Source organism: Canis lupus, chromosome 9, assembly GCF_011100685.1.
Source record: "Canis lupus familiaris isolate Mischka breed German Shepherd chromosome 9, alternate assembly UU_Cfam_GSD_1.0, whole genome shotgun sequence".
NCBI lineage: Eukaryota > Metazoa > Chordata > Mammalia > Carnivora > Canidae > Canis > Canis lupus.
The window spans coordinates 46,435,796-46,461,449 of record NC_049230.1 but is presented as its reverse complement, the minus strand read 5'-3'; the positions used below and the strand labels follow the sequence as shown (position 1 = coordinate 46,461,449).

At 42.0% G+C, this 25,654-nt stretch overlaps 1 protein-coding gene across 2 annotated transcripts in view; it reads left to right on the top strand.

The window, feature by feature from the left end:
- The window catches only part of METTL16 (methyltransferase like 16), a 77,386-nt gene extending 55,595 nt beyond the window's left edge, over positions 1–21,791 (top strand). For both annotated transcript variants that reach the window (XM_038548527.1, XM_038548528.1), the window contains exons 7-10: positions 176–245; positions 1,306–1,395; positions 13,373–13,546; positions 13,675–21,791. In XM_038548527.1, the coding sequence (XP_038404455.1) occupies positions 176–245; positions 1,306–1,395; positions 13,373–13,546; positions 13,675–14,298 (958 nt within the window). In that variant the 3' untranslated portion in view covers positions 14,299–21,791. The remainder of the gene's footprint in view (positions 1–175; positions 246–1,305; positions 1,396–13,372; positions 13,547–13,674) is intronic.
- Positions 21,792–25,654: the final 3,863 nt, after the last annotated feature.

The following is a 25,654-nucleotide window of genomic DNA, read 5'->3' as shown; positions in this document are numbered from 1 at the left end:
TGCTAGGTTTGCTCTTTGTCTAAATACGTTATGTACAATTTTTGTTATTGTCACTTGTGACTTAACTCAAAATTGTTTACTATTGCTTTCATTTTGTTCACATGAGAAATGCTTAATTAAAAAAATGTAACCACATAAACAGTGTTTTACTTCTCTGATGTTTTTTTCCCCCTAGGTGGTATAGCTGTATGCTGGGGAAAAAATGCAGCCTGGCTCCTCTAAAGGAAGAACTTCGCATACAAGGGGTAAGGCTTTGTCATTACTATTCTGGTATATCTACTTTTAATGATAGAGTATGGAATTTTCCTTTATACTTTAAAACTCTAAATGTATTTTTTTTTGTTTTATTTTTGTTTATTTTTTAATTTTGTAAAAGAAGCTTTGTATAAATTATTTTTAAAAGGCCTTCTTTGACAATTATAATAGAGAAAAGATGGGGGGAAACAAATGAATAAATGTTAGAGATATACCAGAAATTAAAAAAACCTGGTTTTACCTACCACTGACCCCACATTTGACTCCTTTTTAATTGCAGAAACTGAAGGCTATATAAGTTAAGGGGCTTATTCTGGGTCGCAGATCTAGTTACCAAAGATCGCCTACAACTAGAATGATATTCAGTCAGCTGTGTTTCCCTTTATGGTGCAGTTCACATGAGTTCAGCCCCTGCTTCTCTTTTGAAAAGCAGGTGGCAAATTAATACTGCCCCCTGCCTCCTCTCCCAGTTTATGGGATTTGGGCATAAGTCAGCATGAGCCAGGTGATTTTTCAGAGAAGGGGGTCAGATGTGTGGTCAGTGGCAGAAACCAAGTTTCTGATTTCTGGTTTCTCTCTGATATTGTACTCATCCTGTTTTCCCTATCACACCTTTTCTTTGTTAAAATTCCAACAGCCACAAAGTAGGCCCCTCCCCCCTCCTCCCCCCAAAATCTGACAGAAGGGAGATTGCCAGGCATTATTGGCTCTCTTTCCATAAAAAAAGGAAAGAAAAAAACCAAAACCATTTTAATCACTTACCAGTGGTTTTTTGAAGAGCTGTGTTAATTGGGGTGTTTTGAATATTTGGACCTTCAAGCCAGAACTCTAAATTCTCTCTATTGTTTTATGAGAGGAGAAAACCCACAACTTTGTTGAGAGGTAATTTATTCATTGATTATTAGATAGCCATGCATAACTGTTTCAGGACAGTAGTGTTTGTTAACTGATAAAAAGAAAAACCAGGACATAATTAACTTGAGGCAGCAACCCAAAGCATATTGATAGAACGACTTTAGTTTGATGAGATGACGTGTTTGTTGGTTTCAGGTTCCTAAAGTCACCTACACTGAATTCTGTCAAGGTCGGACAATGAGATGGGCTTTAGCTTGGAGTTTTTATGATGATGTTACAGTACCAGTAAGTAGAGACTTTGATTTAGTTTCTTCAAATGCCAGCGCATAGTGGGTTTTACTAGGTTAGAAATGAAAAATCTTTACTACTTTGGTTTTCCTGAAGTTTGCCTCAATGCTTAGGTCAGAATGGGAAGTGGTTGTGAAACCAGACACAGTCCTAGAAGGCTGACTGTGGTGGCCTTGGAGCCTTTCTTTGTGGGGTTGTGCAACACAATGATTTTTATTCAGCAAATATAAATGAATTAAAAATTCAGGTAATATAACCTGTAGAAACACCTTGCAGGTATAATTATTCTGTTGGATATTCCTTAAGAACTGAAATTGAAGCCTTTATTTTCCTTTACTATTGATACTTTCATAGACTAGCTGTCTCCTGGAGTTACTGGTGAATATAGAAAGTGCTATTTTTGGGTTGCAGGCTTTTGATATATAACATTTAAGGATAATTCCAGTGAAAGTTCTCTCTTAGCTTTAAAATTACCACTAGAATATTGGTCAGTTTTGAAGCTGGGTGATAGGTCTTTTTCTTAGTCTCTCCACATTGCATATGCTTAAGCTCGAACATTTTCTGGGATAGGATGTATGTATGTATGTATGTATTTTAAAGATTTTTTTTTAAGATTTTTTTTTTTTTTTTTTAATTCATGAGAGACACACAGAGAAAGAGGCAGAGACACAGGCAGAGGGAGAAGCAGGCTACCCCACAGGGAGCCTGATGTGGGACTCAATCCCAGAACTTTGGGATCATGCCCTGAGTGGAAAGCAAACATTCAACCACTGAGCCCCCCTGAAATAGGATGTTTTAAAAAATAATTTGTTCCACAAACTTCTCTTTGTATTCTGTGCTATTGTATGTAAAGGAAAAATACTTCTGAACTGGTTAGACTGAATAATTTTTCTGGGCTGTACTAAGAGGTGGCAATGGAACAGCATCTGTTTGTTCTCACAGTTCCTTCACAAAAGTGATTGACCTTGTTACCTGGGGCTTACCATCTTTAGGTTATGCACACAGTGCTCGGAACTGTACTCCCTATTCCCATGGTATTTGTGGAGGCCTAGTATCTGGTCCTTCAGGTACTCCTCATCCCCTGGCCATATAATATGCTTGTTTTGGGAGCTCCTCTCCCAAAGTCTTAGTTGCACTTGGTCTTTCAAGTCATCTTTTTTTTTTTTTTTTTTAATTTTTATTTATTTATGATAGTCACACACACACACACAGAGAGAGAGAGGCAGAGACATAGGCAGAGGGAGAAGCAGGCTCCATGCACCGGGAACCCGATGTGGGATTCGATCCCGGGTCTCCAGAATGGCGCCCTGGGCCAAAGGCCGGCGCCAAACCGCTGCGCCACCCAGGGATCCCTCTTTCAAGTCATCTTAAATGTTGCTGTGTCTATGAGCCTCTTCCCCTTCTCTCATAGGGCAGAGGATTAGAGACATGTGCAGAACTACAAAGGGACAATTTGCAGATGGCTCTAGAATACATGAGCTCAGCTTTAAAACTGAGCCTGTCCTTCTCGTATTCCGCTGGGTGTGCTGCTAGGTGGAAATAAGTCTCCCAGTCAAGTTTGAATGATCTACCCGGTGGAAGCCCATATCCACCTCTGTACAATGCAATGGGGAAACTAGAGGTTAGTGTCTGAAATGTTCACTGTTTAAAAAGATGGTGCTGGTTTTTTGTTTTTTTGCTTTTTATATATATATATATTTATTTATTTATTTACTTATGATAGACCTAGAGAGAGAGAGAGAGAGGCAGAGACACAGGAGGAGGGAGAAGCAGGCTCCATGCCAGGAGCCCGACGCGGGACTCGATCCCAGGTCTCCAGGATAGCGCCCTGGGCCAAAGGCAGGCGCCAAACCGCTGAGCCACCCAGGGATCCCTGTTTTTTTCTTTTTTCTTTCTTTTTTTTTTTTTTTTTTTTTAACCTCCCCGTAGGATTACCCTTTCTGTCATTTTCTAAAAAATTGGGGCTTTCACCCCAAATTGTTAAAACCATTAGTACTGTCCTGGGTTATCCCTGTGTAGATACTGGGTTATCCCTCTGCAGATGCTAACATTGGCAGGAAAGTGGAACTGTGCCTATTGGCACATGCTTTCTGTTTAACCTGCTTCCCACATTTGTTGGCAGGTGGAAGAGCTTATAATGGGCTCTGGCACTTTCCTTGCCATCTCAGAGCCCAGAGTCAACCTTTGCCCTTTGGATTAGTAGCTGTTTCAGATCAAAATAACAAAGGGCGGTGTGTTAGCAAAATCAGCTTATTTTGAGAAGGAGCCTTCTCCCTCCCTGTCATTAGGCCATCCTTGAGCCCTGTTCATAGTTTCAGCCATCAAAGAATGCCTCTTGGAGATTGCTGTAGGTTTCTCCCTTGCCAGAGAGAGTACCTCCCTCCTCACCGATACCCTCAATCCAAAGCTGTTAATAATGCCTTCCCAAGTGTTCCATTATGTGCACTTAAACTGCTACAGGGAAAATGGCAATTTCTGATTTGCAGTAGCCCAGCAACAGTTTCTTAGCACTGGTTCCTTTGATCAGCAGCTGCTTTCCCAAGGGTAGTCCCAGGGCACTAGTGAGGTTTTCAGTGGGCTATCCTCTTGATTCTCCTTCCCTTCACCTGGACCTCTTCCCCACCCCTTGCGTTTTGAAATGCTCACCTGACTTTCTCCCCTCTTGCTGCTGCTGTTAGGGATGGGGAGGTAGAAGCATGCTGCTTGCAATGCGGGGAAGCCAAGGACTAGAGCTAGCTAGGTAGAAATATTGACCTACTTCCCCACCCCACCCCCACTCCAGCTTTTTTAGGGTAAATGTGCAAGTTACTATGGCAACTTCTGTTTTCACTTATCTCAGGCCCACTGACTCTGTTTCTGCTAGTGCTGAATGCTAAAAAAATTTTGATTCAGGTGCCTATACTAAGTCCATTGCTCTTGTCTGGATTTATTTTAGCAACAAAAAGATGAGTCCTAGTGTTGATAGAATTTTTGTACAATCATTCCTGACTGATGATGAATATAAGGAAGCATATTGTGAAGACTGTTCTTTACAGATTTAACAAGCCGCTTAGAATGCCTCTTTGTCCCAGCTTCTCCTCTAATTGCCCAGGGTGTTAGCTTTGCTTTGCTTTCAGAAATTTAACACTTGTTTAAATAAGAAGGAAAAATAGTGTGGTCCCAGTAAGTTGTGCACTCTTGGTACGAGCATTACCCTAGAAGTCTGGTTTTAAAAAAATTATCTCCTGTGTTCAAGACATTCCTTTTAAGTCTGGAGACTTTCTGTCTAGGGAGTAAACTTAGAGGGCCTTTTTTTTTTTTTTTTTTTTTTTAAGATTTTATTTATTTATTCATGAGAGACAGAAAGAGTGAGAGAGAGAGGCAGAGACACAGGCAGAGGGAGAAGCAGGCTCCATGCAGGGAGCCTGACGTGGGACTCGATCCCGGGTCTCCAGGATCATACCCCGGGCCGAAGGTGGCACTAAACCTCTGAGCCACCCGGGCTGCCCTTAGAGGGCTTTTGAAAAGCAGATGGAGGGAAGGGGTCAAATTAATCAGGTAACCTTGTTAGCAGAGCTGGGGTCTCCTGGCAGTGATGTGGTTACTACTGCATAGCTTTCACACTGGTTCTAGATAGAGATTCGGTGTAGGGTGCCACAGGGGGATGACAACTGGGGGCAGATAATCAGGTTAGTACTTCAGGCCTTGTTCTCATTTTAACCAGAGATGATCTGCTTGCATTGATATTATATATTGATTTTATTTCTTGAACGGATTCTGCTGTTAAATGGTTTGAAAACCAGTACTATACCAGTCTATAAAACAGATGCAACCAGAGCCAGGCTCTGGCCAGTCCTTCCAGAAGGACTCTCTTCCTAGTTATCTTATGAAGTGTGATCTTCATTGTGATAATACCAAAGAAAGAAGACACCATTTTGTCTTTACAATGGCAAGTTTTATGGGAGGGAAACACACACAAAGCATTGCTACAGAATTATATCTGAGTAAGTGCTGAAATGAATGGTTGGGAGTAAAGGAGTTCCCAGTATGAAAGCAGTTCTGGCTGAGCAAGTCAGAGCTGACTTGATGGAGGAGTGGTCAGTGTCTGACTGGTGCTCAGTAAGTTTTCTTTAAATGTTAAAAAGAATGGTGTAAGATTTGTACTAAGGTGTGTAACATTGTGAACAGGACATTAATAGGCCCAATAGATTTGAAACACTGGAGATGGTCATTCTTGTTACTTGAATGCATCACACACATTGTGTCATTTTACTTAAACCTGGCAACAATCAAGTGAAATAGTAGTATCCTTACTTTCTAGATGAGGAAACAGGGGGCTCTACAAAGTCAGGCTAGTCCTCAACCATGCTTACATAATTATTAATTTGTGTTGACCCATGACTCACCACAGCAGTCTCAAAATTAATGTTACCATCAACAGAATGATATGTGAAAATAACTATTTTGTCATTTTTACATTTCTTAGGTCCTTGAGGGCTGTCTTGTGATGAATTTTAAAGTCATTTGGAATGTTTCTTTGTGGGTTTAGGCTGCTAAATCCATACACAGTTAGGTTCATTTGTTTCATTTCTTAGGGATTTCTTTTTGTGAGCTATTTAATTTTGTAGTTGTGAAAGATACATGGTTTCAAAGTCAAATCTCAAAAGAGGTATAGTCAGTAATCTAGGTTCTCTTGTCTCTTTGAAACATCCTAATCCCTCACTGCTACATGGTTCATTATAATTTATTCTTAGTGTGTATGCACAGGCATTTTAACATAGGATATATACATGTAGGGTTCAAACCACCATGACTAGATGGCTCAGTTGGAAGAGCATGTGACTCTTGATCTTGGGGTCATGAGTTTGAGCCCTATGATGGGTGTGGCGATTACGTAAAAAAAATCTTTTTATGTATTTATTTAGTGGGGAAGGGCAGAGGGAGAGAGAATCTTTTATTTATTCATTCATTCATTCATGAGAGACACAGAGAGAGAGAGGCAGAGACACACAGGGAGAGGGAGAGGCAGGCTCCTTGCAGGGAGCCTAATGCGGAACTCGACCCTGGAACCCCAGGATCATGCCCCAAGCCGAAGGCAGACTTCCAACCACTGAGTCACTCAGGCTGAGCCACCCAGGCATCCTGGAGAGAATCTTAAAGCAGTCTCCGCCCTGCTGGGTGTGGAGCCTGACATGGGGCTCTATCCCACAACCCTGAGGTCATGACCTGAGCTGAAATCAAGAGGTTGGATGTTTAACCAAGTGACCCATCCAGGTGCCCCCCCCCCCCACCAAAATCTTTAAAAAATATGAAACAACCCTTCTTAGATAGCGTTCCACATAGACTTTTCTCCCCCTTGCTTTTTTACTTTTTACTATTTTTACATATACCCCGGGATAATTTCAGGACATTTTATTTTATTATTATTATATTGAAGTAATCTCTACATCCAGTGTGGGTCTCAAGCTCACAACCCCTGAGATCAAGAGCCACATGTTCTTTGGGGTGCTTGGCTGGCTCAGTTGGTAGAGCATGTGACTCTTGATCTCATGGTTGTGAGTTTGAGCCCTGCATTGAGTGTAGAGATTACTTAAAAATAAAATCATTTAAAAAGAGAACCACAGGATGCCTGGGTGGCTCAGTTGATTAAGCATCTGCCTTCAGCTTAGGTCGTAATCCCGACTGGGGTCCTGGGATTGAGCCCCATATCAGACTCCCTGCTTGGTGTGGAGCTTGCTTCTCCTCTCCCTCTGCTCCTTCCCCCTGCTCACTCTCTCTCCAGCTCTCTCTTTCAAATAAATAAAATCTTTTAAAATAATGATAAAGAGTCATATGTTCTACTGGCTCAGCCAGCCAGGCACCCCGATTTCGGACATTTTAAACAGTAACCTGTCAGATTAAGATAGCAATGGAAATGTCCACTGAACTGCTTGTTAATAAGGAAGTTACACCTTTAGACAACAAAATATTCAATCCACTTCATGGCAGCAGAGCTGATACACGTTCAAATAAGGCATAGCGGGAAAGCTAGTCTGACTGTCCTTCCTAGCACACCTCCTGTCTTTATTCTTGTCAGGGGTCACTGTTGGCCCCTTGGCTCTCTTTCTCCAAATAGTGAGAGCCTGTGCAGAATCACAGCTCCTAGGCATTTGGCTTGTTCCTGGAGGACCGGGGGCAGCAGCCGTTCAGAGTGTGGCAGAACAGCAAGGACTCCACTGCAGTGGCCAAGAGCAAGAGCACTCCTTTGCCCTCAAGACCATTCTGGAGATTGCTCTGTCAAAATAAGGAGGCTATGACTACATGCTTAGCAGTTGCCTAGTGAATGGCTCTCTTCTTTTCCTGCAGATACAAGGGAGAACTTAACTGATTTCATGTAGTTTGTGGCTTCTCTGGGATTTTTGCCTTAGTTATAATTAACAACAGGCAGCATAGCAGATGCTACGTGGATTTATGTCAAGTATGTACCTCATTTGAAAGGCTCTTGACTGATTGTACCATTGAGATCTAGAAATGAAAGTGAGAGTGAGGATTTAAGAGTTGTATAGACAGTCCTGCTAGGTAAAGTATATTTTAAAATTTTAAGACTGTTTTTGTTTAATTTATGGTTTCAATCTAGTGCATTTTTAAGGATGCAACAAAATAACACTTGAGACCCATCCCCATTGATTGTTATTCAGTAAATCCTTGTCATTCAAAAGATACAAAGCCAATATCCCTAAAGGGGTCTGCAGTTCCTCACAAGACTTCTTTCATATTGTGCTTTCAGCTGGAGAATACAATAGTACATCTTTTTTTTTTTTTTTTTTAAGATTTATCTATTTATTTATTCATGATAGACATAGAAAGAGAGAGAGGCAGAGACACAGGCAGAGGGAGAAGCAGGCTCCATGCAGGGAGCCCGATGTAGGACTCGATCCCGGGCCAAAGGCAGGCGCCCTAGGCCAAGGCAGGTGCCAAACCACTGAGCCACCCAGGGATCCCCCAATAGTACATCTTCTAATTCAAAGTCAGTTGTAAGTTCACCTCTGGTTCTTCATATTAAACTGAATTAGCCATTATAAGAAGTGATTTTGTTTTATACTTTAAAATGTTGAATTATGGGCAGCTTAGGTGGCTCAGCGGTTTAGCGCCACCTTCAGCCCAGGGCATGATCTGAAGACCTGGATCGAGTCCCATGTCAGTATGCATGTGTCTCTGCCTCTCTGTCTCTGTGTCTCTCATGAATAAATAAATAAAATAAAAAATAAATAAAAATAAAATGTTGAATTATGTATGATACCTTGCCTGCTTAAAGTACGTTAGACAGTGTAGCACTCTTCATTTAAAATATTTGTGGTAGGGGGATCCCTGGGTGGCGCAGCGGTTTGGCGCCTGCCTTTGGCCCAGGGCGCGATCCTGGAGACCCGGGATCGAATCCCATGTCGGGCTCCCGGTGCATGGAGCCTGCTTCTCCCTCTGCCTGTGTCTCTGCCTCTCTCTCTCTCTGTGACTATCATAAATAAATTAAAAAAAAAATTAAAATATTTGTGGTAGGGATCCCTGGGTGGCTCAGCAGTTTAGCACCTGCCTTTGGCCCGGGGCTAGATCCTGGAGACCTGGGATCGAGTCCCACGTCGGGCTCCCGGCGTGGAGCCTTCTTCTCCCTCTGCCTGTGTCTCTGCCTCTCTCTGTGTGTCTTTCATGAATGAATAAATAAATAAAATCTTAAAAAAATAAAATATCTGTGGTAAAATAATAAGTAAAATAGGGCAGTCCGGGTGGCTCAGCGGTTTAGCGCCACCTTCAGCCCAGGGTGTGATCCTGGAGACCTGGGATCGAGTCTCATGTTGGGCTCCCTGCGTGGAGCCTGCCTCTCCCTCTGCCTGTGTCTGTGTCTCTCTCTCTCTCTGTGTCTCTCATGAATAAATAAATAAAATCTTTTAAAAAAAAGTTAAAAATAAATAAAATATTTGTGGTTTAGGATCATAAGCATATTTGCAAAGTAAGTTCATCTTATTTGGAAGGAAATAGCTTCTATTTACTTGTGTAGTGACACAGTATAAAATTACGTACTACTAGAGACCTGTAGGGTTGAATTTAACTATTTCTCAAGGCCTGCTCCTGTATTTTACTCTAGCCCTGCCTACCAAGAAATTTCAGTACAAACATGTGGGGGAAAGGAATGATTTCTGTAAGCCAAGATTATGTTAAACTTTAATTATTTAAAAACTTGAATGGGATGCCTGGATGGCTTAGCGGTTGGGCACCTGCCTTCGGCCCATGGCATGATCTTGGAGACCCAGGATCAAGTCCCACATCAGGCTCCCTGCATGGAGCCTGCTTCTCCCTCTGCCTGTGTCAATGCCTCTCTCTGTGTGTGTCTCTCATGAGTAAATAAATAAAATTAAAAAAAAAAACCACACAAAAAAAAAACCTTGAAGAATTTCTAGGGGCCCCTGGGTGGCTCAGTTAGTTAAGCATCTGACCCTTGATTTCAGCTCAGGTCATGATCTCAGGGTTGTCGGATTGAGCCCCAGGAGTCTTCTTTTCTCTCTGTCTCCTCCCTTTCACTCTGCCCCGCCCCCTGGTCTTGCGCACACATTTTCTCTCTCTTTTGCTCTCTCTCAAATAAATGGATACATCTTTTAAAACATGTTTAAAAACTGAAAATTTCCGATCATGGAGACCCGGATTCGAATCCCACGTCGGGCTCCCGGTGCATGGAGCCTGCTTCTCCCTCGGCCTATGTCTCTGCCTCTCTCTCTCTCTCTGTGTGACTATCATAAATAAATTTAAAAAAAAGGAAAAAACTGAAAATTTCTTGAGTATGAATTATCTGTCTCTTGAGTGCCTACTTTCTATAATAGAGTAAAACTAAAACAGTCCTGGAATTACATATGTGTGTATTAAAGCAATTTACTAAAGGGACGCTGCGTGCCTCAGTCAGTTGAGTGACCAACACCTTTTTTTTTTTTTTTTAAGATTTTATTTATTTATTCATGAGAGAAACACACACAGAGAGAGGCAGAGACAGGCAGAGGGAGAAGTGGGCTGCGGGACTTGATCCTAGGACCTTGGGATCACGACCTGAGCCGAAGGCAATGTTCAACTGCTGAGCCACCGTGCCCCGAATGTCCAACTCTTGATTTTGGCACAAGTCGTGATCTCAGGATCACGGGATAGAGCCCAACTAACTGACTCTGTGCTTAGTGGGGAATCTACTTGAGATTCTCCCTCTCTCTCAAATAAATAAAATCTTTAAAGCAATTCACAAATATTCAGAAGTACCGGATTTATCAGTTGGCCACTATACATGAAAAACTGTGGCCACAATGCCAGGTAAAGGAGCTGTATGTGAGATACAGAAGTTTTCATTTTCATCTAGGGGTAACAGGGTAATAAATTGTCTATTTTGTTATTTCCAACTCCTTCAGAACTTGGAAAGTGGATCCATGATAGAGCTCTTATTAGGTTCAGTAAGGATGTATTTCTCTCCTTTAAGTTCTACAAATGATGAGTTCTTTCTTTTGGAGAAAGAGTATTGTAGGCCGTCTGTAGCATGACAAATTAAGAAACAACAGCATCAAAAGCTTAAAAGAAAAAAAAAAAAGAAACAAAACGTCTTCACTTTGCTCATTGGAATTTGTAAGCACAAAGGATTACCATCTCTATCAGAAGAGATAGCCAGCCACTGTCCTTTTAGCCACATTCTTGGTGATCTTTGGGGTGCTGGGTGGGCTGTCAGGGATGATCCTGTTACAGTGACCTGTCCATGGTAACAGCCTTGGGTATTGGAAAGTAGGATGGGGAATCTGGTTCTTGTCCCCCTCCCCCTCCCGCACACCACCATGTTTCCTCCTCTGAAGTATAATAATCATATTTTAAGTTCCTTAGAGAAAAATGTGAGGTTCTCAGTAGACTGTAGAAATTATCTTTCTTATGCTGACTGAGAAATAACAATAATTCTGTGTTAATTTCAATATGAGTTTGTCTCATCTTGTCTGAAACATTAATTGAACGAGTTCAGACCCAGAGCTTGAAGTCTGTGATTCCTTTTTCAAGAGCAGGTTCTTACTCATATATGTACCCTTTGTTTTTAGTTCTTTCCTTTCCTTTTTTTTTTTTTAAGATTTTATTTATTTTACAGAGAGGGTACAAGCAGGGGGAGAGGAAGAGAGAGGGGAAGAAGCAGACTAACCACTGAACAGGGAGCCCGATCCCAGTACCCAGACATGATGACCTGAGTCCAAGGCAAACACTTCACCCACTGAGCCACCCAGGCACCCCTGGTCCTTTTCTTCTAAGCTTGTTTTCTAGTCTTAATTTCCTTTTTTTATTTTTAATTTTTTTAGTTAATATCTGGTATAAAGGGAAAATATAGATTATTTCTTAGAAAAATGATCTAGCATAGGAAAAACTAGCTATTTTGTTGTTATGTGTATTTATGAGATGTGGAGTTGCTGGTTAGTCCTTCCAAGGCCTCACCTTTGTGTGTATATGCATGTGCTCTGTCCCTGCTTCCAGGTAGAGTTGCAGTTAGCAAAAAGCACAACTCAGGGACTGCTTTTTGCAGGAAAAGGTCTTCAAAGCTAACTCTTTATGAGCCTTTCTCTTTAAAATCCTTACCTGCTCATTTTGACCCTGACCTTTAGAATTCTCTTAATTTTTTAACGTTTTGATACATTTTGCCAACACAAACAGGTCTGTCTCTTAAAGTGTTCATAATATACCTGGGCTTAGCTAAGAGTCATTTAAAAAATTAGGAAATTTTTATTTTAAAGAAATAAATTTTAAATCCAGCAATATCATTTAGTTTTAAAAATGGAACTTGAGTCCCTCTAGTGGGTAAAGTATAACTCACTTCCTAAGCTTGACATAGAAAGATGACAGTCTTGAAGTATGTAGAACTAGCTTTTTTTTTTTTAAGATTTTATTTATTTATTCATGAGAGACACACACAGAGAGGCAGAGACACAGGCAGAGGAAGAAGCAGGCTCCATGCAGGGAGCCTGATGTGGGACTCAATCCCTGGTCTCTAGGATCACACCCTGGGCTGAAGGCGGCGCTAGACCGCTGAGCCACCTGGGCTGCCCTAGAACTAGCTTTTAAATCCACTCTTCTGGGATCCCTGGGTGGCGCAGCGGTTTAGCGCCTGTCTTTGGCCCAGGGCGCGATCCTGGAGACCCGGGATCGAATCCCACATCAGGCTCCCAGTGCATGGAGCCTGCTTCTCCCTCTGCCTATGTCTCTGCCTCTCTCTCTCTCTCTCTCTGTGTGTGACTATCATAATAAATCAATCAATCAATCAATCAATCCACTCTTCTCATCACTGCTGGTATCTCCTTTTCAAGCAGAGAGGCAGTGCTCACCTTAGCCATTGGCTTGCTCCTAACATTAGCCAAGATCCGGCAGGCCTCCTTCTCTGCCCATGTGATCTTAATGACCCTGGTCATTCTTCGCATGTAATCTCACAAGCTGTGGCTAACGAGCTGCTTTCCTTCAGGCCTCAGCAAGTATAGACTTAGACTACATACAGATGGTTTTAAATCATGCAGTTCTTATGGAAGAGAACATGGTGCCCCCAGGGTCCTTTAGCTGCCATGAAATAGATAATTATACAGGCATGTGTTGGGCACAACACATAGGTTAAGGACTTTTAGTAATCAAAGGGTGTTATATACTGGAGGCCTGAACATGGCATGGTATGGCGAAGAACCTGGGTTTGGGGTTCACTACTAACTTTGCCAGTTACTAGCGTGTGACCCTGAGCTGGTTATTGGTTATGTATCTTTGTATCTTAGTTTTCCCTTCTATAAAATGGAAGAGATAGTAAATCTATTTGGCAGAGTTGTCTTAAGCATTGAAAATAAACATGCGAAGGCCTTTGTATTTTTAATAGTCTGCATTTGGTAGTAAAAGTCATGGAAATGTTCCCTAGCTGAGTTCATTATAATGCATGAGATTTGATTATTTGGATAACTTTCCCTTCTTTCCCCATGCCTTCTCTTTTTTTCAGTCACCACCCAGTAAGCGAAGAAAACTAGAGAAGTCAAGAAAACCTATTACATTTGTAGTGTTGGAGTCTGTGATGAAAGAATTGTCCCTCAAAGCATCATCTCTGGGTTCTGAGACAGTAGAAGGAATAGTAGTTGTAACAGCATGGATTGAAAAAATCCTCACCGATCTGAAGGTACTTGGTTAAGCCCATTGAAGAAGTACTTACAATATCTTTTTTCTCTTTTATTTCTTTGTTTGTTTAAAGGAGTTCTGAGAGGAGAAAAGTAATTTCCTTTAAAACCGTATTTTTCCTCCAAATAGGTACAGCATAAGCGAGTTCCCTGTGGAAAGGAAGAAGTTAGCCTTTTTCTGACAGCAATAGAAAACTCCTGGATTCATTTAAGGAGAAAGAAAAGAGAACGAGTGAGACAACTGAGAGAAGTTCCTCGAGCTCCTGAGGATGTCATTCAAGCCTTGGAGGAGAAAAAGTCCACCCCCAAAGAGTCTGGCAGTAGCCAAGATTTGGCCCAGGGCACCCAGGAGAGTATCTCATGCAGGCCTGCTGTACAGGAAGGCGAGGCTACCACTGTTGAGGGCCATTGCTCAAGCCAGGATCTGCTTTCCCAAGAAGAAAACCCAGAACCTGTGGAGGATGAAAGGAGTGAGGAAAAGGGAGGGATAGAGGTTTTGGAGAGTTGTAAAGGCTCTAGCAATGGAGCCCAGGACCGAGAGGCTCCTGAGCAATTCAGCAGTCCAGTGTCTGAAAAGCGGAGCCATCTCCAAGGAGTGGCTGGACATTACCTATTCAAGTGTTTGATAAACGTAAAGAAGGAGGTGGATGATGCTTTAGTTGAAATGCATTGGGTTGAGGGCCAGAACAGGGATTTAATGAACCAGCTTTGTACCTATATACGTAACCAAATTTTCAGGCTTGTTGCTAGTTAACTTCTTGCACAGTTGGAAAGGTTTTTGTAAAGCAGCTTGCTTCGGGGTGACAAGATGCATTCCACCATAGGCCCATTGATATTATGTGCAGTTATCTTTAAAAAATAAATAAATCTATTTTAAAATCTCTCCACCCCCCTTTTTAAAGTTATTGGGCATATGGTAGTTCATGAGGAAAAATTGTTACCAGCATCAACAGAAAGCTGTCAGGAGGGATTTAAACCTGACTTAAGCTGATCACCTTAGCTTTAGGCTAAGGCCAAAAGATTGTTTTTGGAGTCTGGTCTTGGTCTGAACTACCGAGCATCCTGTTCTGTCATTTATAGTCGTTTCTTGAGGACGGGTGGCTTTCTCATTCTCTAAATGGAGGCAGTACACCAGACAGATAGGCCCTGTGCCCAGGGTATACCTCTGCATCAGTCCTGAGGAAGGAACTGGCCTAATGATAGGTGGTGAGAGAGTCAGGGAGAAAGCTTAGTAATGCCAGGAAGAAGGACTGAACTGGGAGGGCCCTGGAAACGTCACATTCCTGACTCACGTCTGTTTTGATGCTGCTTATTTCAGAAATGGAATTAGGTAAGCAAAACTCCCATACGTGACCGAGACACAACAGAATGAAGCCATACCCCTTCTTCCAACCTGTTTGAAAGTACTGTTTTGTAGCAGTTTTCCTGATGTATGATTTTTTTTTTTGACGTTTGAAGTGGAGCTTTGTTTTATTTTTAATATAAGCATATTCACAATTGAAATCTGTCAGTTCTGTTTGAATCCTGGGATTCGGGGGAATATTTTCGTAGCTTTGAAGGGGTAAGTGACTAATGATAGAACTAAGAAATGGAACGAGATAGATATGAGCAGTAGGTTGCTTAAGAACGTCTCCTCTATTGACAGAGAATTTGTAGCTGATCAAATACCACTTTTTGTGGGCTTCCTTGGAATCCCTTTGGTGCTTAGGTTGTTTGCACTAGAGGATTCTGAAGCCAGGGTGATCATGCTCTTCAAGCCTGTTTCTCAGTGGAATGCTGCAGGGCTCGGTAGGAATGGCTCTGGAAAAGGAGTCTCTTCTTCCTGGAGTCTCAGTTACCCTCTGCTGTGCGTAACTTTCACACCTTGATTTTACACTAGTCATCTAAGGCTCTATCTAGGCTGAAGTCTCTTGAGTACGGTACCAGAGCCCTTTCCTAACTGCAGAGAAGACTGGGGCTGAGCAGTTAAGCTATACTTTTGAAAGGTGGCTGTTGGTTAGGGCAGGCAACTGAACTTGGCATATTACAGCAGCACCAAGATGTGTCCCTTAGCAGAGATGAGAGAACTGAAAATAGGACTATATTGTACTTCCTTCTGTTGGCGGAGACAGAGCTGCAGAAGAGAACATGTTAGCTAGCGTTATTCACCTGGTCTGAGGACCTGTAGAGAATCCAGAAACCTCCTGGAGTATTTCTGAAAGCTGTGAACACCGCCCTCCCTCACCCCTCTGGAGAGAAGAATCTCTGACAGGATGAGGAAACCAATACACAGGGTCACACAGAGTAGCATATGCTCATTAAAGATTTGGAAAATGAGGGTAGAAAACAGCAACAGAATCACTCCTCATCACAGTTTTCCCAATTATGACCATTATTGGGATTTTAATGTTTCCTTCTAGTCTCTTTCTGTAGATGGAGTGTGTAAGGATGTGAGCTTAACTTGGGTTGTACTCATACTGTGTATTTAATTTTATATTACACTTCTCTTCATTTATCATCTTGTATTTGTCTGTTAGAACAATAGGATATTTACATACACTCCTTACCTGTTCAAAATGCATTTCAGACACAGTATTACATTCATTTAAGTCTGGTGCTGAGGGCTGCCCACAAAGTGCTGTGTGATGGGAGGCATGGAAGATGTGTCTTGCATCTCTATGTGCTTTGGTGCTCTGGATTTAAGGAGTGTCCTGGGGGAGGTTTTATAGGTGGTTGAGCTCATGCTCTTACCACCCTGATGAGGGAAGCTTCCTGCTAGAGCTGTGGGTGCCTTCTTTGTTTGCCCTTGGAGGTCTTCATTTTCTTCTCGGAGAAGAATAGTTTTATTTTCTAAAGAGAGGACACTGAAAACATTTTTTTAAAAGACATTAAACTTTTAATTTTAATTACGCATATATTTTATAATTGTGTGATGTGTGATAGCATACACTTTTGGTATGAATGGCAAGAGGAATTTTTTTCTTTAAAGAAATAGGTTATTGACCAGTGTATCATATGATTGAGTGATGCTTGCCTTAAGTGCCTCTCGAGGTCAAGTTCATGTTGATGGATTTTATGGACCTAAGCCCTTGTGGTATTATCTTAAATTCTATTCAGATCCCTGGCATTGGCTTCTGATCTCTTGGTAACTAAAGTAGAGACAGAAGCTGAACTTGTTTTCCAGGGGGAATCAGAGCTGCTTTTGTTCTTTGGAATCTGCTTTGCTTCCAGCAGTGTGGTTCCTTCACCCCACATCCTTGCCCTGCTCTTCACATGCCAGAGCTCTGCTGCATGTCCTAGAAAGGTTGGTGTCGCCGTGGTGGAGTTTCAGCTCATCTAAAGGGTTCATGTTGATTACTTAAAATTTTAGTATGTATTTTTTTGAAATATGAAACCTCTCTTCTCTTGATGGAAACGATGTAAGTACACCAACTTCTAAGCCCTGACAAGTAATAAAACTGCAAGATGTGGGAAAGATGCAAAAGCCTGTGGAAAGTCCGAGGCCTCTTAGAAGGGAGTAAGTAGCCCTTCATCTTACCTAAACCTCAGCATTTTCCTCTCTGGCCACATGGGGGCATCTTTGGCCTTTGATCGAGCATCTTAACTACTGCAGGAATGCATAAAATGTGTCCTTGGTATTTTCTTGAAATATCCATTTGATACCTAGATAATAATTTTTATGCAAACAAGTACATTTTCATGTAAATAAAAATCTGAAAAATAAAAGAATGAGGGGAAAAAACACCTCATGATCTTTTTTTTCTGATTATAATATTTCAACTTTTTATGTTTCTTTATGGTCCCAGTTGACAGTATTTTCTTTTATTTTCGTGTATCCTGCTACTCTAGAATATGTCCAGGTTGAGTCAGTTCTTTGGATTAACTTTTTATTGGTATCTAGCTAATGGGGGTATTGGAGGGAGTAATTAGTTATCTTAAACACTAATTTCTCAGAAGTCTTGGTTCCAGGAAGAGTTAATATAGAGAGTTTTAAAAAACCTTTCGCTGTTCTTTTGTCTTTTAATTCTTGTTTTGGTTTTATCTGGCTGGCTGACTAGCATATGTGTTGTTTCCATCAGAAGTTGGCACACTTGGCTCTCTGTTGTGTACATTATATAGGTTAGCTAGACCTTGTTTCCCACAAAGGATGTTTCTCTGTAGAACATATATATAAATCTGGGGCCTGTGAGCTTTCAAGGAAAAGTTCCATCTACCCTTATTGTTATGGTACAGAATCAGAGGTGATGGGTGGCCACCCAACAGATTGCACATTAGGAGGAAAAAGGTCCTGTCTGGAAAACTAAGAAGCCCCCTTGGAGAAGGAAGTCTCAAAGGTGCAGCAGGTTTACAGCCATCCAGGAGGTGCCCTCAGAAAAGGGACGTGACCACATCTCGTTTAGAGAAGTTGGCGCCCAGGAGGTTTGGTTTGCTGAATGCGCACTAACCCCCAGTAAGACACAGAAGAGTTTTACTACTGTGAGCGAATTGGCTTTTGCCTCCTGGAGCAAAGTGTTGGTTGTATTGAACCTTTCTAAATACTCCCAGGTACAAAGTCTTGGTGCTAGTGCTAGCGTGGTCTTAAAAGCCCCATGGGGGGCTTACCCATTAGCAGCAGAGCCTCGCACACATACCAGAGAGTTCCCTCTCTGTTCTGTGAAGACATTTAGATCCTCTGCTGTGACTTACCCAAATGACTAAAACAGCAGTTTATTTTTTTAATTACTGGTTGAAACAGCTAATGCTCCCTTTTGGAACAGCTAATGCTGCCTTTTGGAACAGCTAATGCTGCCTTTCGGAGGCTGTGCTTTACTGCAGGGGACTGTGTTGTGACTGAGTGAAGGCCTTGCACATCTGAGTGCCCTTTGAGGTGTGGCCTATCTGCCTCTCGTCCAGGCAAAAACGTTAGGGACTCTAGGCTTTTCCTAGAGAAGTGGTGGGTCTCAGGTGCTCATGGTAAGCCAGGAAACTGAGATAAGGAGGAGTGGACCAGAAACTGCAGCTGGACTTGGTAGAATTGGCTTGTGTGTGATGGGCCTAAGAGGGCAAAGGAAATTTAATCCCAGATGCTTCTCCAACCACCCTAGGGGAATGAAAAGCAGAAAAGAGACTTTGTAGTCATCGGACCTGGCTGTGTGTTCCAGTTGCACTTGCAGAGTAAGTCAGTTTCACTAAGCCTTGGCTTCCTCATTTGACAGACGGAGGATTCTTGCCTTGCAGAGTAGTAGCAGCAATTAAGTGAGAGAAGTACTAAAACACCTGGAGGGGTGCGTAAGCAGAGTGGTTTTCTCAACTTGCTCATCTCTTTGTATTTTTCTTTGAGTTTGCCATATCTGGTCAGAACATCTTCTACCAATATTCATGTCAAAAGGCCAAGACCTCAAGTGTATCACTGCAGGTGTAGAGTACCACTTTTTGACCAAGAATAAAACCTACGCTTTCCTGTGCTGGAGTGACAAATAAGGAACCAAATTGATTAGCTGTCTTCTATATCAGTTGTCTCATTTAGTAACCCAGCACAGTGGTGTTGTGTGTCCCTCTGTGATAGCTTTAAAAAATGGAAATTCGGAGAGCTTAGGTGACTTGCCCTAAGGTCATTCATAGAGCTAAGTCACAGAGATCAGGTTTGAACTCAGGTCCAGAAATCTGAGACGGAGATCTTGTACTGAATCTCAAGATTTGTTACAGATGCTACATTTTAAATGAAAATGGACTTTTAGACTCACTTGACATACCTGTAGGGAAGAAAACCTCTATTATATGGCATAGGGAAGAGAGACAAAGCATCTCAACCAGCTTCACTTCATGTAGCACTTTAAGATAGTATTATTTTCAAGCCTCTGATCAATGAGTAAGATTTGATAATTGAAATTGCTTATAATTAGTTCTTAATTTATGCTACCAAGTCTTCATAGAATTTTGTATTTGGCAGCAGTGCAGATAATTAAGTAGTTAGTGAAACCACATAATAAAATGCTATTGCAAGCACATGTTGGATCAGAATCAATGTAAAATAACTGATAATTAGGTAATGACTCTTTGACAATACATAATTGTATAATGAGGAAGGGTTTTACTTTTTTATATTTTAATAGGCAGCTCCAAATATTTCACTTACAGAATTGATGTGCTTTTTGATCTTGCTGAGAAAGTAGCAATTGTCAGAAAAACAGCAAGTCATCTTCCCCAGGTAGGTGAATGAACCTTGTGTAAGTCTAGAGGAAAGAAAAGGCTGCCTGCCATCTGGTGGACCCATTCAGAGAGTGTGGCCCAGAGTCTAGAAACTAGAGCCAGGAAATTCCCAGCTAGGGGACTTGGCTGGCTTCAGCAGCCAATCAGCCTCTAGGGAAATGGCCACTTGTGATACTGCTGTCCAAAAAGAGAAGGCTCTGCAGAGAACACTGTGGAGCCAGACCCTTCCTGGGACAACTGAGGAAGCATGGGCCTGCTCCCATAAATTCTGTGATTCAAGAGATTTGATGTCACTTGCTAGGAAAGGGGGGTTCCCAATCTGCTCTGGTACAGGATTCAGGTGTGTTTGTCCCAGGATTCCTGCATTCAGGGGCACGTGTGGGGCTTTATGAACCAAACTCTAGCCTATTATTTCTCTGAACTCTAGATAAGTACTAATAAGGACTTGATTCATTCACAAAGGGAAGTATTTCCTCATACTCTATAAAGCAAGGGCTAGGCAAGCAGGGATAGAGCTCCTGGCTGACTAAAAGGAAGTAGCTTTTATTTGATCCCTCTTGGTTGTTCCTATTGGCCATGCAAAAACAGTGTTTATTGGATCTTCTGAATTTTTGCAAGAGACCAGAAATCCAGATTTATGAGAAATTTACTTAATTGTAAATCCTGACAGCTAATTCAGTATTCCTTTAAAACCTAGACCATCAGTTTCTGACCTCTTCCACCACCAGGTGATAGGACTGTCTAAATATTTACTGCCTCTACTTCCCCTAACTCTCATTTACCTCAGCTACTCAAGTGGCTTGCTGCCTACCTGTCTGTTTTTATAGAGTCCTTCTCACCTCTTAAGAGAGAATCCCAAAGATTCCATCCAGGATCCTTGTTTGCTCCTTGCTCCTAGCACTTCTGGCTGACTGCATCCACTCCCATGATTTCAACTGCTGTTTACTCATAGAGTCATCATTCCCAAATCTAGACCTTTCCTAACTTTCAACATGTACATACCTAACCACCACCTACTGGACATCTCCCCCAGGACCATTGTAGTGTGAAACTCAACTTACTTTCTAATTTTTTTTTTAAAATTTTTATTTATTTGTGATAGTCACAGAGAGAAAGAGAGAATGAGGCAGAGACACAGGCAGAGGGAGAAGCAGGCTCCATGCACCGGGAGCCCGACGTGGGATTCGATCCCGGGTCTCCAGGATCGCATCCTGGGCCAAAGGCAGGCGCCAAACCGCTGCGCCACCCAGGGATCCCCTTCAACTTACTTTCTAAACCTGTTTTTCTCCCATATTCTTGGTCACCATCCATCTCGAGCTGTCCAGATTAGAAATCTGTTCCTCTCTCCCCTTCACCTCCAGTGACTAAAGTCTTTCACCTTACAAATATCTCCTAAATTCAGCCCAGTCTTTCCTTCCAGACTGCCACTACTTTAGTGCTCTTCCTCATCTCTCACCAGGACCGGAAGGGTCGCCTAAACCATTTTTAGGGAACTTCAGAGCTGAGTAGGAGAAAGAGGTTTAGATAGGTTTAGTGGTGGGGAGAGAGATGAAGAGACCCATGTTGGGAGTGAAACAGGAGCACTTTCAGAACAAGGACTGGGATGGAAAGTAGATCCATAGCAACAGGTCACATTGGTTGAGATCAAGAGATATGAGGCCCTTCCTGAGAAAGCACAAGAGAAACTTTTTTCTCCCTTTAATTGTTTCATAGTTACAAAGGTAATGGATTCTCATTATAAGAATTTAGAAAATAATAAAAATTTATAATTCCACTATTCAAATGGAGTTATTTTACGTTTTGTTAATATTTTTTATATGCATACATATTTTTTTAAATAGCAAATGTAGGATCATATTGTATATGATTTTTTGTAATCTTTTTCATGTAGCAATATATTGTGATAACCTTCTGAGTATAAGACTAATCTCTGTGTCAGAAAACTTGTAAAAATAAAAATTACCAGTAATCACACTGTTCGGAGACAGCCACCACTAATATTTTGGTTTACTAACAACTGTTTTCTTTATGCCATATTGTGAGTGTTATTTCACTAAACCAATTGTTCCTTGCTGGAAATTTTAGTTTTCTGGTTTTCACTATTGTAAATAATGCTTTAGTGAATCTCTTTGTATAAAAATCTTTATGTGTGGGGTGCCTGGCTGGCTCAGTCAGTAGAGCATGTGACTCTTAATCTCAGGGCTGTGAGTTCAAGCCTCATGGGAGGGATAGAGTTTACTTAAAAAGAAAATCTTGATGTATTTTCTTATTGCTTAGGATAAACATGTAAGAATTACTGAAGCAGAGGATATGACTGTTTTAAAGGTTCTTTGTGAGGGGCACCTGGGTGATTCAGTTGGTTGGATGTCTGCCTTTGACTCAGGGCCCTGGGATCAAGCCCCACATCTGGCTCCCTGCTCAGCAGGGAGTCTCTTCTCCTTTGGTCCATTGTGCTCTCTCTCTCACCCTGTTTTCTCTCTCTGAAACAAATTTTTTAAATCTTAAAACAACAACAACAACAACAACAACAAAAAACGTTATTTGTGTATATTGCCAATATGGTCACTAAAAAGGTTGTGCTAGTTTACATTTCCGTAAGTGCCAGTTTTTCTGCTCCTTTGTTAGCCACTACAAGGCTAATTTTTAGTGTTGTTGTTTTTAAGCTATTTTAGTGAGAGCATGTGCAAATGGGGTGGGGGGAGGGAAGGCAGAAGGAGAGGGAGAGAATCTCTAGCAAACTGTGCAGAGCGAGGACGGAGGTGGAGCCTGATTTCAAGACCTTAGATCATGACCTGAGCCAAAAATCAAGAGTCGGATGCTCAACCGACTGAGCCACATGGATACCCCAAGTCTAATTAAAAAAAAAAAAATCCATTATTGGGGTGGGGTGCCTGGCCAGCCGGTAGAGCTTGCAACCCTTGATCTCAGGGTTGTAGGTTGGAGCCCCATGTTGGGTGTACAGATTACTTGGAAATAAAATCTTGTTAAAAGTCCTTTATCAATTGATAGAGAAGAATATTTCCATTGTCTTAATTTAATTATGGTATTGGCAAGGTCAGGCATTTTCATATATTTATACATATTTATGTTGCATGTTATTTCATATATTTTATAATATTTGAATTATGTTCTGTGTTCATTTTTCTATACAAGTGTTCTTTTTGTTTTTGAACTGCAAGAGTCCATTTGCTAATATTTCCCTCCATTTTGTCATTTGCCTTTTCCTTTTATTTATGGTGATTTTGTTTTGTTTTTACAGTTAGAGCTTGTAGAGGGTTTATGTAATCAAATCTGTCATGTTCTGCCTTTGTATTCATTTTTTTTTTTTTTTTTTTGAGAGTGTGCGTGTGCACCAGGGAGGGGTGGGTGGGCAGAAGAAGGAGAGAGAATCCCAAGCAGGCTTCCTGCCCATCATGGAGCCTGATTTGGGGCTCGATCTCAAGACCCTGAAATCATGACCTGAGTTGGACACTAAACTGACTGAGCCATGTAGGCACCCTATCTGCCTTTATATTTTCTTTCTTTGTCTTCATGGGTAGAAATCTCCTTCACCACCCTTGGTTAGAGTGGAAAAAATGTTTCCTTGCATTTTATTATGGCTCTTTTTGGCAATATTTTTTTCGTGTAACATTTGAATTTATGTTGGTATATATGATGTGATATTGAAGAACCTGTGTTTAACGAATGGTTCCCAGTCATCACAGAGTAACTCTTAAGAGAGATGATTGGTAACCTCTAGAACTGCCATCTGAGTGTCTGTATTCTGTATTGGGAGAGGTACTCCCATGGGCTGGGGGTGGGTTGGTGGTGGGTCATGAACTATATCAGCCCCCAGCCTGGAAGTGGGAGGAGAGATACAGGCTGGTATGTGGCTCCTGGAGTATCCTGGATCCAGTGTCCCCAGCACTGTCAGTAGAGACTTCTCCAGTGGGCCCTGGGGCTTTAGAAAGAAGTCCAATTGTGGGTGTGGAGCTGAGCTCTGGATCTTGGCAGTCCAGCCAGTGATGGGCCACCGCTCAGAGCCTTACATACTGTTCTGAGAGGGTGTCAGTTACGAGCACAGGTAGCTGATCTCTTGGGTTGTAACGACTTGACTGTGCAGCCTACCTTTGGGTGTGAACTTGGATTGCTGGGACAGTCGATGTCAGTCCTTTCCATGGGGTATTATAGTCCAGCCCCTCTGCCCTGGGCTCCTCCTCTGTCATGGGCACCCCACCACCACCACCACTTGACCCAGTTGGCTCTTGACTTACAAGACTACACCTTGCTCTCCTCACAACCTTGCACAGTCTCATTCCCACTGACCTGAATTCATTTTCCCTCATAAAGCCAGGTCTTTTTTTTTTTTTTTTTTTTTTTAATTAGAGGAATAGCTAAAATTCTTATCCTTTCCCTCATGCCCTTCCACTTTTATCAACTTATTCCTACCAAGCCCCCTATAGCCCCCATCTCTAGCTGCAGTGTTTGGCTAGCCTCTTTGGTTTCTCAGAAAAGCTCAAAGTGCATGGCTCCTCCCTTTTTGCTTCTGAACTGCATTTCTTTCCTTATTACTCAGTGTCCACACCCAGGGCGGTTGCCTGGATAAAAATCTGTCCCTTTCTCCCAGTTACCTTTTCAGGCCAGACATAGGCACCAGTGAGGAGTGGCTATCCACCCAGGCCCAGTTATAAGCTCTTAATTCCTCCACAGCCTAAGTTGCTGAGGTCTGAGCCTCTGGATCCTAAGTCTGATTCTCTTTTCTTGCCTTCTCACGCATCTGCTAAGCTTGTTTATTGGGCACCACAACAAAGTTAATGATTATTCCTGTCTTTAGCCAGAAGGGGAGAAGTTATCTCCCTATCATCACCCATTTCTGTGAGGTTTTCAAGGACTCTGGACCCACTTCCCCAGGCTTGGCTATCCAAAGCAGTCAAGGGAGAACCAGGCCTATTTTCATCCCAGCTGACACTAAGCAGCTTTGTAACCTTGGGTAAGACACCTTCTCTTGGGAGGTTAGACTATATAATCTCGACTCTTCCAGCTCTGAGATCATATGAGGCTAGGAAGAGGGGAAAGCACATGACTTGATTGTACCTATTTTGTAGGTGGGAGTGGAGGAAGGTAGGTGAGGACTCTGGAAACTTCTGGCTCTTAGGAGCCCACTTCACAGATGACTGATTGAATACTATACGGGATACACTTTCATCAAATCAGTTCAAAATCCCACTCACCATTCATACTGGGCTTGTCAGGAACCAGGTTCAGTCTACTTAATTTCTTCTTATCCTTCGAAAAGTATGATTATCTGCGAACCTAACCTAAATGAGTACATCAGCATGCTTGTAGGGTCTTTGTGTGGTCATATGAGGTCTTACGCTGTGTCCAGCATGGCGGTGGTAGAGAGGAAAGCTAGCCTTTACCAGGTATTACTGTAGAGTTGAGTTTTGCTTTGTGACCTTTTACCCCATCCTGGCTTACCAAAGGTCACCTGGCTTTGGCTACAGGGATACCTAGCTCAGTGCCTGGCACATGTTAGGCATACAATAAATATTTGTTAAATGAATTGTGCTGTGACCCTGGGTGTACTACTAGTCTTCTGTCTTTTCTTTATCCTGGCTGACTTTCTCTCTTTGGTCCTGTCTTAATTATGATAAATGAAAAGCTCCTTAAAACCACTTGTAGAGGGGATCCCTGGGTGGCTCAGCAGTTTGGCGCCTGCCTTTGGCCCAGGGCGCGATCCTGGAGTCCCGGGATTGAGTCTCATCGGGCTCCCAGCATGGAGCCTGCTTCTTTCTCTGCCTGTGTCTCTGCCTCTCTCTCTCTCTCTCTTTCTGTCTATCATGAATAAATAAATAAATCTTAAAAAAAAAAAAACACTTGTAGAATTTGAGAAGTTGGTCTTGACAGGTAGGATATCTTCTGACTTTGGCTTTACTCCCTTTTTGCCATTTCGTTATGTATGC